The sequence below is a fragment of the Hippopotamus amphibius genome, chromosome 5 (assembly GCF_030028045.1).
Source record: "Hippopotamus amphibius kiboko isolate mHipAmp2 chromosome 5, mHipAmp2.hap2, whole genome shotgun sequence".
Classification (NCBI taxonomy): domain Eukaryota; kingdom Metazoa; phylum Chordata; class Mammalia; order Artiodactyla; family Hippopotamidae; genus Hippopotamus; species Hippopotamus amphibius.
In genome coordinates, this window is record NC_080190.1 from 7,842,475 (window position 1) to 7,855,138 (window position 12,664).

General features: G+C 51.1%; 1 protein-coding gene across 8 annotated transcripts in view; it reads right to left on the minus strand.

The window, feature by feature from the left end:
* LHPP (phospholysine phosphohistidine inorganic pyrophosphate phosphatase) overlaps positions 1–12,664 on the minus strand; it is a 148,281-nt gene that overhangs the window by 124,207 nt on the left and 11,410 nt on the right. For all 8 annotated transcript variants that reach the window (XM_057734962.1, XM_057734959.1, XM_057734965.1 and 5 more), the window contains exons 2-3: positions 7,436–7,623; positions 3,467–3,620 (exon numbers count right to left, since the gene is read on the minus strand). In XM_057734962.1, the coding sequence (XP_057590945.1) occupies positions 3,467–3,620; positions 7,436–7,623 (342 nt within the window). The remainder of the gene's footprint in view (positions 1–3,466; positions 3,621–7,435; positions 7,624–12,664) is intronic.

Consider the following 12,664-nt stretch of genomic DNA (forward strand, 5'->3'; position numbering starts at 1 on the left):
AGCAAGAAGGAACCTGCCAGCAGACAGCCTTGGGATTCAGACTGCAACTTTTCCCTGAGTCTCTAGCCTGCTGGCCTACACTGCAGATGTGGACATACCTAGCCTCCACAATCAATTTCTCTTTATATACACATCTTCCTCAACTTACAATGGGGTTACGTCCTGATAAACCCATCATATGTTGAAAATATCGTAAGTCAAAAATGCATTTAAGAACTTCCCTGGTGGTGCAGTGGTTAAGAACCTGCCTGCCAATGCAGGGAACGTGGATTTGATCCCTGGGCCAGGAAGATCCCACATGCCAAAGAGCAACTAAGCCTGAGTGCCACAACTACTAAGCCTGTGCTCTACAGCCCAAGAGCCACAACTACTGAAGCCCATGCAAAACAACGAAGACCCAAACGCAGCCAAAAATAATAATGTTAACAAATAAATTAATTACTAAAAACACATTTAATAAGCCCAAACTACCAAATATCATAGCTTAGTCCAGCCTACCTTAAATGCTTAAATGTGCTCAAAACACTTACATTAGCCTACAGTTGGGCAGAATCATCTAACACAAAGTCTATTTTATAATAAAGCATTGAATATCTCATGTAATTTATTGAATACTGTACTGAAAGTGAAAACCAGAACAGTGATCGGGGTACAGAATGGTTCTAAGTGTATTGGTCATTTTGCTCCGTGGCTGCGTGGCTGCCTGGGAGCTGCCACTTGCTGCCACTGCCCAGCATCACGAGAGAGCATCGTACTACATGAGGGTGAGGATCAAAATTCAAAATTCGAAGTCTGGTTTTTACTGAATGTGCATAGCTTTCGCACCATCACAAAGTTGAAAAATTGTAATACGAACCATCACTAAGTCAGGGACGGCCTGTATACACATCTCCACATCCTGTTGGTTCTGTGTCTCTGGAGAACACTGACAGGACACATTTTATCTGCATCATAAACACACTAGAACATCTGAAAAGAAATATATCCTCTCTTCTCTTTTTTTAAATCTCTTTCATTTGCCTATTTTGAAAGAGACACAGCTATGAAGAAATATTTCTCTACTATGAGAAAAACAACAAACAGTACAATATGAATGGCAAACGACTGTGAAACTTGCAGAAAGGGCAGCAGGACATGGTGGGGCCTGTGGTGCACTGGAACAAAGGGACCAGTGGCTCCAGCCAAGTGGTGCGCTCAGGAATGTGGGGCCAGTACTGCCAGATCTTCTGATTTCTCAAACGAATCTAGAAATCCGGTTATTTATATAAAATCTCCCAATTTTTAAAGCATCTACAAAAAAATTTAAGATCTTGTATGGGCCAAATACCTGCTCTTGAATGTAGCCTGGTGACGGAAGGTGACAGAGCACAGGCTCTGGGGAGCAACCCGGCTCTGCCGGCACTTCCTGATGTGAGGACTGTGGCTTATTTCACCTCTCTACACCTCAATATGCTCATCTGTAAAATGGCAATGGCACTGCCTACAGCTCACAGTGCTGTGGTCAGAATTAAACACGGCGAACTACATAAAGTGCTTAGCAATGGCCAGCGGCCAGACAAGAAGTTCCCCTCGTGTCTACTGGAATAGCCACCCTGTTCAGGAGGCAGAGGTAGGAAGTTCCCAATCACCAGAACCGCCTAGGCCGGGAAAGGCTTCCCCAGAGATGGTCACAGAATTCCTGCACGAGAAGTTGGGGTGGAGCTTCACCGCATCCTCGTGATTCTAAAATCCTAGTGGTTGCTTCCACTGAAGACAGAATAAATCTGCACAGCTTTCTGGAAAGTAACTTGGCAACATGCAACAAGAACCTCAAAGATACACATCATCCGAGATGCACAGAGATGCTGCTCACAGGCTTACTTTGGTAGAAAATCAGAAACAACCTAACTATCCATCAGCAGGCGTCAGTTAAAATAACTACAGAAAAGCCTGTAAAAAAAATTGATAGGAATAACCTCGCTGTGGAGATACCTACTTACTGTATGGAAAGTGGTTTGCAAAATATTATTTGGTGAACAACTAAAAATGGGTGACAGAAGTAGGTCAAGTTTGACACTGATGTTGTGAATACACCCATTTGTAATGATCTCTGCACAGGAAACCACTTGGAAGGACACACACCAAAACGCTGACAACTGTTTTCTCATGTGGTGGGACTGAAAATTGTTTCCTTCTTTTTGCTCATCTGTATTCTCTAGTTTTTTTTCAATGAACATGCGCTGTCTTGGTGGTAAAATATGTTATGAAAAATAACCAACATGATTTTTTTTTATCGTAATGTTTAGTCCATTTACATTTTTAAATTAACTAATTTATTTATTTATTTATTTATTTATTAGCTGTGTTGGGTCTTCGTTGCTGCACGCGGGCTTTCTCTAATTCCAGAGAGCGGGGGCTACTCTTCATTGTGGTGCATGGGCTCCTCGTTGTGGTGGCTTCTCTTGTTGCGGAGCACAGGCACTAGGCGTGTGGGCTTCAGTAGTTGTGGCAAATGGGTTCAATAGTTGTGGCTCATGGGCTCTAAAGCACAGGCTCAATAGTTGTGGCACACGGGCTTAGTTGCTCCGAGGCATGTGGGATCTTCCTGGAGCAGGGCTCGAACCCGTGTCCCCTGCACTGGCAGGCGGATTTTTAACTACTGCGCCACCTAGGAAGCCCACCAACATGATTTTTTAAAGGAAAGAGTGAGGCCCAGGCTGAAGACTTGGAAAAAGATGTTGGTTACAAAATCTCAACTTTGCAGAGACCTTGCTCCGAGGCCAGAGATGTGGGCTCGGACAAGAGCATCCCACAGGCCCTCAAGCCTATTTCCCACTACTTAGATGTCCCTGGGCACCACCCATCAATGCCTTGCACTGCATCCTGTGAAAATGCACCTAAGCTCAGGACAGTCAATCTAGCCCCTGAGATCTCCAGTGGTATCCTCTGTAGTGACCCGACCCTCTCCCCAGCCCCTCCCAGCTTCAGGGCCACAGAGAAGCTTGACCAACCAGATCCTGAAAATAGGGCATTTTCTCAAAAATTATCAAAAGATAGGAATGAAGAGACTCCCCTGGTGGCACAGTGGTTAAGAATCTGCCTGCCAATGCAGGGGACACGGGTTCAATCCCTGGTCTGGGAAGATCCCACATGCCATGGAGCAATTAAGCCCATGCACCGCAACTACTAAGCCTGCGCTCTAGAGCCCGTGCTCCACAACAAGAGAAGTCACAATGAGAAGCCTGTGCACCACAACAGTCAACACAGCCAAAAATAAATAAAAATAAATAAATCTTAAAAAAAAAAAAAAAGACAGGAATGAAGAAATGAAGAAATAACCAAGAAAAGGGGAGGGAAGGAAGAAGGAGTCCCCCTGCGTCCACCCCATGCCCACTTTTCCCATTTTCTCTGCTGATCCTGTTAAGTCAGAGACCCACGGAGCATCACCCAAAGTGGCCAGAAACAACTCTCCCTGCAGCTGACTTACCCTTTTCCTAGTGAGAAAAGCACAGGATTTTCCAGCTCCATGAGCACCTGGAAAGCTTTATTCATGTTTTGATAAGAAAAGTTTTCTCCTGCGTCTGCAATTACGACACAGTTTGGGTTGGACGTGTCGATCTGATCAAATTCCGAGCGTACTCCTGGAGAAAGAGAGAGAAGGATAAAGCCCCAGGTGATGTGGCCCACCTCCCATCTCCTCCCTGTGTCTGCCGCATCTGCCTGGCCCTTTCTCTGATACTCTTTCCCATCCTCAAGCTGCCATGGAGGTGGGCAAGGGGTGTTATTCCCATTTTACAGATGAAGGAATTCTGGCTCCCCACAGTTAGAGAGCTTGTTAAGAGAAAGATGGGGGACTTCCCTGGTGGCGCAGTGGTTAAGAATCTGCCTACCAATGCAGGGGATGCAGGTGTGATCCCTGGTCTGGGAAGATCCCACATGCCTCGGAGTAACTAAGCCTGTGTACCACAACTACTGAACCTGCTCTCCAGAGCCCTCAAGCCACAACTACTGAGCCTGAGTGCCACAACTACTGAAGCTTGTGCACCAAGAGCCCATGCTCCACAACAAGAGAAGCCCCCGCTTGCTGCAACTAGAGAAAAGCCCACACACAGCGACGAAGACCCAATGCAGCCATAAATTAATTAATTAATTAATTAATTAATTTTTAAAAGAAGAGAGAAAGATGGGCCCACCCCGGGACCCCACTCCAACACCAGCATTACCCCAGGAACTCCCTTAGTTCAAAACCATAGGCAGGAAACCCATAGCTTTGCAACTAAGAAAGGAAATCTGCCTGGAAGACACAAATTCCTAGATGTAGGACAAAATGAGGCTGCTTGTGACCTTTACAGAGTTGGTACTGCTGGCTCCAAACTTTAAGAACCACCGACACATTTCAGCCGGACCCCACCGGAGACAGGATGGCGAGGACACACATATACCCTATGTGCAGGAACTCACCCCCACCCCCTGCCTGGTGCACCAGCCCCCGTAGGGAAGTCTCCTCTTCCTTCTCCTTCTCTGCCTGCCCCCATTTTATATTAAAATAGCAAAAGCTGCATGGATTAATCAAGTCACTGGCCTCATGTCTCAGTTTCTAGGAAGAAACATACTCTCATCTGTCTCAGTTGTCCTTTCTGAATTAAAAAAATTAAAGTAACCACATGAGGTACCACTCCATACCCACCAGAATGGTGAGAATTAAAAAGACTGACAACACCAAGTGCTGGTGAAGAGGCAGAGCAACAGGAAGGTAAAAGGATACAGCCCCTCCAGGAAAAGGGCTGGCACTTTCTTATAAACTGAACATACACCTACCCGATGACTCAGAAATTCCACTCCCAGTATTTATCCAAAAGAACTGTACGTGGATGTTCACAGCAGGTGTGTTCCTAACCGCCTAAAGCTGGAAACAACTCAGGTATCAACAGATGAATGGATAAACAAACCATGGGATGTTCACTCAACGGACTGCCACTTGCAATCAAGAGGAGAAGACCTACTGGCACATGCAACCGAATAGGATGCTGGGTGAAAGAAGCCCTACACACACAGAGAAGGTTAACGCAGCAGGCCTGGGCTGCTCAAACTCTGCACATCCAAAGAATGGCTATTTTCAGGATGGCTCTCCACCGCATCCCGGGAGATCACCTCTAAGCCCTTGGAATATCCTGCCTACAAAGTGTTTTTGTGTGCCTGGGGCCCTGGGCCACACTGCACCAGTTTGACATTTGGGGGCCTGGAGGCCCGGTAGCCAAGGTCAGTCACACAGGTGCTGCATGCCTACCTGGCTGACCCTTAATAAAAACCCTGGGCACAAGGCTGCAGTGAGCTTCTCTGGGCGATGACACCTCACATGTACTGTCACACATCACTGCTGGGAGAATCAAGTGCCTCCCAGTCAGCACCCCTGGGAGGCCGCACCTGGATTCTCCTGATCTCTGCACTCTCATCTCTTCCCTTTGCTGAGTTTAATCTGTATGCTTTCACTGTAATAAACCATAACCATGAGTGGGACTGCTTTTCTGAGTCTTTCTAGCAAATCATCAAGCCTGAGGGTGCTCTTGGGAACCCCAAAAACTACATGTATGATTCTATTTATATGAATAGACACAGTAAACTGACTTATAATGGAAAAAAATCCAAACAGTGGGTACCTCTAAAGAGGCTGGGCATGGGGACTGACAGGGAAGGGCATGAGGGAACTGTTGGGGTGATGGTAATGTTCTAGGATGTATAACCCCTAACGTTATAGGGGGCTGAGTTACACAGATGTGTGCATTTGTCAAAACTCAACAAAAGTATGCTTGAGATTTTTGCATTTCAATGCGTGTCAATTTCACATGAAAAGAAAAAAGTGAACAGATTGAACTCTCGTTAATGATAATGAAGAATTCAGGGGACGTGTACCAACGTCTGCAAGTTACTTTGAAGTGCATCAAAAAGATAAAGATGGATAAATGGATGGAGGGATGGGTAGATACATAATGAAGAAAATATAGCAAAATGTCACTGGTAAAATCAAGGTGAAGAGCATACAACTATTCCAAGTAAAATTCTCTCAGCTTTGCTGTACGTTTGAAAATCCTCATAATAAAATGTTGGGGGGAAATTCATCAACAACACAACGTGAAAAAGATTAACGTCTGAACAGACAGGTATACCTGTGGAAAACACGGACACAGGATTACAGGTGAGGAAGGACACCTGGCTTCCCCTTCAGCCTCTCAAGCTCTAACAGCTGCCTGTTGGACTCAGTGATGAACACCGCCTTCACGGCAAACGCTGAGTTTCCCTCTCGTCTCTGGTTGTTCCACGGCACCCCCCCCCCCCAACTTTTGCCCTGGGAAGGGAAGGATTTTCTTTCTTAAGTGTCTCTGTTCCTTTAAAGACCTGTTCTAAAGACACTGGCAGGGATCCTAGATCACCGAGGAAGCAATGTGAGAAACACAATTTCTAAAGGCTGGGCATGTCGCCCTAGACGGACGCCAGAGCTGTGGACTTGACACCCGCACCTCCAGGGAGCTCCCTCCATCTCTGGGAGCCCCCACCCCTGCCCGGAGGCAGAAAAGCACGCTTGCCTGTGCCAGAGGTCTGTATATAAAAACACCAAGTGCAGAGGAAGGAAGGAAGGAAGAAGGCTCAATGCAACTTAAGTGTCCTGAATTCTGAAGCACTGCTTATGTCTCTTCTTTTTATCTTTGTTTATCTGTTTATCTATCTATTTATTTATTTATTTATTTTGGCCGCATCACGCAGCACGTGGGATCTTAGTTCCCTGACCAGGGACTGAACCTGCGCCCCGTGCACTGGGGGCACAGTCTTATAACCACTGGACTACCAAAGAAGTCCCTCTTCTTTTAAAATATTCAGAAGGCACCAGGTAAAACGGTTCCTTCCTCTTCATTCCAGCAAAGCTCCCCGTTGAGGGTCAAAGGGGCTCTTTTCCTTCATTCAGACTAATATCAGGAAGTAAACCTGTGCCATCTGCCAGAGAGTGGGGCTGGTTTTCACAAATACAGTTCAGAAACCTACAGCCTCAACCTAGCTTTTCATCACCACCACCTCCCCCACCCCTGCCCCGCCCTCTCTCTCTCTCTCTCTCTGTGTCTCTCTGTCTCTCTCTCTCACACACACACACCCCCACCCCCACCCCCGAGAGGCTGAAATCTGGCCCCCTTGACAATTCCCTGCCACCCTGCTCCATCCGAGGTCACAGAAAGCAAACTCAGGGTTCTCCTCTGAGGAGCCACCTAGAACCTGCCTCTAACCACCCTCTGGTGTGAAGCCCAGATGCATGGATGCCAGGTCCCCAGAAAGGTGCCAACAGGAGCCAGGTGTTACCTCTGTGTCCTTCCCAGTGGTTTGGCCCAGGTGAGAAAGACCCCCTCCCCAGCCCCCACCTGGACAGGGGGCGGCTTCTTCCCCACCAGGCCCCAGGGCCCAGCAGGCCTACCGTCGTGGATAAGCAGGTGTGGCCGCAGGCCTCGCTCCTTCAGGATCAGGCAGGTGGCCGGGGCCGGGGCGGTCACCTCACCCTCTGAGATGTCGAAGCCCAGCCGCTGAAGCAGCTGCACCAGGTCCCCCCGGGACTTCTGCGACTCGTTGGTGCAGAACCTCACCTTCAGCCGGGACTGCTTCAGTCTGGAAGTGGGGAGGCAGGCGGAGCAGCTGTCGGTAGGCAGTGTGGGCTCCTGGGGACGGGGCTGGACAGGCGCTTCTCCGAGGGCACAGTCCAGAGCAGGTCGGGTGGCCGCGGGCCCCCGAGCTGGGCTTTGACTGAGCCCGTGATGTTCCGGCTGGGATTCCTGAGCTGGAGCAGACCCTTCTCACCCTCACTGAGCTTGGTGCACCTGAGACTCCCCAAGGTTGCCACCTGACCTCTGCCCGCCCCTCTCCTTCTGCCTGGGACACGTCTCCACCCCACAGACTGGCTCCCCACACGTGCCAACTCCCCCACCTCCCGGGACCCACCTGACACCTCCCCCACCACACCATCCCGCTTAGCCTGCTGGGGGTCGCCTCCAAGCATCCTGGCCACCCCTCTGGACGCCCCGCCACAGTGAGCATTTCCACGTAGCATCCGCGCTAACCCTGCATCCGCATTTCCCCAAAATACAAAGCCCAGGGGACCAAGCTGAGTCGTGTCTTCCCACTGCTGTCACTGAAGAAGGTTTGCCGACAGAGTCACGAGGCACATGGGAGAGTTAACATGACATGAGCCTGGGATGCTCGCAGAGCGTCAGCAGCCCTGACATCCTTCCCATCCGAGCTCACAGGAGGCTCTGCATCCCCGCTGTACCTGTGCAGGCTCTCCGAATGCAACGCCACAAAGCTGATGCCTAAAGAGACCCCAATGAAATAACATTCAACCCTTCTACAGACAGCTACTGAGCACCTACTGAATGCCCGGCTAGTCTAGGCACACGGAAATGCCACGGTGTCCACAGGCAGGCTCTCTGATCCCTGGAGCCCTCAGTCAGGGGGTGAAGTGGGAGACCACACAAAAGAAGGGGAATTGGGGATCGAGTAGAGAGAGGTGATGGGAAGGACCAAAAAGGTGGAGAGACAGGGTGGCCAGGGAGGGTGGGAAGGTCGGGGAGGCGTCCCTGGGGAGGAGACAGCTCTGGAGCTGAGACCCGAAGGGAAGCAAAGAGGCAAAGGAAGAGCGACCGTCAGATGGAAGGGGGACTCGGTAACAGTAGGTGCTGAGGGCGTGGCCGGGCAGGAGAGGAAGCCGGGCTGGCCAGGCCCCGAGCAAGGGGACCAGTGGGCCAGGGGGAGTGGGAAGAGGTGGGCCGGCCACACAGGCCTGGTCCAGAGCGCACAGCCCTCCCTGGATGAGCCCCGGCCGCAGCAAGGGAGACGGCATAACTTGGCATCCGCAGAGAGCACAGCAAGTTGGGAGGCCCGGGAAACCCTAGGGAAAAGGTGGAGGGCCCATCCAGCGCCCCCTTCTCTGACCATCCTGAGTGACGCTGCCCCCACCCTGTCTCCATCCGGGTTTTCCTTTCTAACACTAACTAGTATCTCCTGTCATCTCATTTATATACTTGCTCATCGTCTCTCTCCTGGACCCACGTGCTCTAAGAGCTCAACAGTGGGGTCCGCTGAGCGCTCTTCAACATCCTCAGCGCTTCACTCAGGGCCTGGCACACAGCAGGCCCCGACAAGTGTTTGCTGAATGACTGAGTGATGGAAAGTCCAGATGACAGCTGGCGAGAGGGACCCTTCCTTAGGACCATGCCTGCTGCTTCTCCCGAGGGTGCCCAGACAGAAACAGACAGGATTCGGTGATGAAGACACGCATTCCCACCTTACGGTGAGCCTCCAGACCCCCCGAAGCACTGGAGCTGACAGGTGCAACTCGGGAAGAAACCGGCGGATCTACTGACAACTGCGAACGCAGACAGAGAGGCTGACAATGTCGTAACAGCCCAGGTGATTCAGTCCTTCCTTAGTATTTGTCTTTCCTAATCAGGGGGTGATGAATTATCAATTATGTTTACTGGTTAATTGCCCTTCATAAAGACAGCTTTTGTATCTTTGAATTAGGCAGTTAATATATTGTAACTAATAGCATCACCTTGTACATTATGGACAGATCTTCATTGATTGGCGCCCGGCATGTGCGATTCGCACCCAAGTTAATGGAGCAGTTGAGAGAAGAAGGCAGGGGGTGCCGGGGGACTAATTATTGCTAATGGATTATGATGTGACCTTCTCAGAACAGTGAGCAATCGGTGTGACAGTAGATGACAGTGTCTCACATCTGCTATTCCAAACACAACTTCAACGCCCATAAAAAATGAGTAAATAACAGAACTCACTTCAGGACACTTCAGCCACTGCTCTCCTTTGAAATACAATGTAAGTTCATCCAAAACACATGCTTTAAAATCAAAGTACTAGTTTTAGGATTGAATCAGCCCCTGGAAAGAGGTGGGATGTGCTCGGGGAAGGCCCCTCCCTGTGGGTCTGTCATTCGTGCTCCTAACCGCACCCCTTTTTGGCTTTCTGGCACTGAGTCCCAGGTCCTCTCATCATCTTTCTTAATTACTAAAAATAACAAAAGTATTCATTATTATTATTAAAATACTAAAGCATGAATGCAACATTACGCTGAGCCTTGCCTCAGGGCTCAGCATCTGTAATCTGACTTCATCCTCACTCCCTGAGGGCAGAGCCCCCTACCTACACTGTGTGTGCCCTACATGCAGCCCCAGGGCCCACTGCCTGGAGCACAGGGGCCCCTAAGCACATGCTAAGTAAACGAGCTGAGGAGGCAAGAACCATGATCCCCATCCCAGAGATGAGAAAACAGAGGCTCTAGGAGGCAGAGACCTGAGAAGGTCACGCAGCTTGTAAGCAGCAAAGCCTCTGTGCCTGCAACTGGCTAGAGGTGGCAGCCCTCGCCTGGGCAGTGAAGGGGCTGGCACTTTCCCAGGAAGGGAGGCACCTGCCTGGGCAGGCCCAGCAGCCCCAGGAACACAGGCCTAGTTCGTCCCCGCTGGACGGGCGGGGAGGGGTGTGCGTGGGGCACGCCTGTGCGTGCACGGGGGACGGACTGTGAGACGACGGGTGAGCACGGAAGGCGAGGCCCTGAAAGGCCAGCACTAAGAGCTGAGCTGTGTCCCTCCCACAAACTTGTATGGTGACTCCCTCAGGAGGTGATGAAGGTTAAGTGAGGACAGAAAGGTGGGGCTATGATATGACAGAATTAGTGAGCTTATAGCAAGAGACACCAGAGGGCTTCCCTGGTAGCACAGTGGTTAAGAATCTGCCTGCCAGTGCAGGGGACACGGGTTTGATCCCTGATCCAGGAAGATCCCACATGACGCAGACCAACTAAGCCCATGCGCCACAACTACTGAGCCTGTGCTCTAGAGCCCGCGAGCCACAACTAATGAGCTCAAGTGCCAAAACTACTGAAGCCCGCGTGCCTAGGGCCCATGCTCTGCAACAAGAGAAGCCACCACAATAAGAAGCCCACACACCGCAGCGAAGAGTGTCCCCTGTTTGCTACAACTAGAGAAAACCCATGCGCAACAACGAAGACCCAATGCAGCCAATAAATAAAAATAAATAAATAAATTTTTAAAAAAGAGAGAGAGGGAAGACACACCAGGGCTCTACACCAGAGCTCTCTCTGCAAGCACAGAGAAGAGGCCGTGTCAGGACACAGCAGAAGGTGGCCGCCTACATGCCAGGGTGAGGACTCTCACCAGAAACCCACCCTGCGGGCACCTCCATGTTGCATGCCCAGGCTTTAGAACTGTGGGAAGCTAAACCTCTGAGGTTAAGCCCCAGGCCATGGTATCCTATCCCGCAGTCGAGGAACCAAAGACTCGGCATCTCTTGGAGGGGTCTGGTGCCAGAGGTCAGATTCAGCCTCGGGAGGCCTGGAACACGGAATTCAATGTCAGGAAAGCCGGAGCCACGCGTGGCTTCAGGGCCACAGCACAGCCTGCAAAGGGCCTCCCAAGGGGAGCAAATCCCAGGAATTTCAACATTGGGCTGGGCCCAGCTCCAGGACAGGCCACGTCCTCCCCGTCCCCCGACACCCAAGAACCCCGGGGACAGTGGGCCTACCGCAGGGCCCTGGCAGCCCAGAGCAGGACTGCAGCCAGACGGCCCCTCTGAGACCACAGCCATGGCCTCAGTCCACTGCGCTCTCCCTGGACCCCCGGAGAGGGTGGGGACTTGCCTCTACTTCCCGTGGCCGCACTGGCTCTTTGAACTGACCTTTACCTCATCCTGGAGGCCCGGACAAGCTCTCAGTGACAATGTCGCCTGATGCAATTACCTAGCATCACATGAACCAGTCCCTTGCAAATCACCTCGGACCTCACACATCTGCTGGCTGTCGGCATCTGCCAGGGGCGCTCACCCGAAAATAATGGAAACCCTCTCATTATTGTTTGGTAGCAGGTAGCGAGCTAGGACGATTACTGGACATCCTGACTGACCTTGGCACCACTCCACAGCCCCATGTCCTCTGGGCTCGCCGAAGAGGGGCTGGGCAGGAGGCAAGGAGGCTGCCCTGGATAAGGCCCCTCCTAGCTCAGTCCCCACCCCACGCCAGCCATCTCTGTCACCTTCAGCTGACCCAGAAGGCCCGCATCACCCTGAGTCTTTGCCTTCGCCCTCCCCAACGGCCAAATCCTACTCATCTGTCAAAGCCTGGTTCATATGTCTCCTCCTCCAGGAAGCCCCCCCCCCCAGACCCCTGCCTCTGCCCCTGCCCAGGCAGAGCCCGTCCTCTTCCCGTTTGGCTTTCATAGCCCTTGAAGCACAGCAATGCTTTTCTGTGAGAAGCACTTAACTGATCTAATTTCTGGCTTCGATGGGCCCACCTGGTAACGGAACCAAGTCATCCTGGTACCCAGAGAACCTCGGGAAGAAACCCCACGCTCACTGCCAATGCCCCCGTGGCACTACTGCTCTAGTGCTGTCTCTAACTCTTTCTGGTGCATGGTTGCTAGAGGATTCCAGAGGCGAAAGCACAGTGGAGCCAGATGAGTCCAGATGGGTGGACGGGAGGATGCGGAGAGAGTCACACCTTCCTGCTGAGAAACAAACGCCGAAGAAAGACGCTCTGATACTGAGCAGGAGGCCAGGTGGCCAAGAGGCAACCAGGAGGTGCTTCAGAGTCTGACGACTGCGGGCTGTGTCCCGGCTCTGC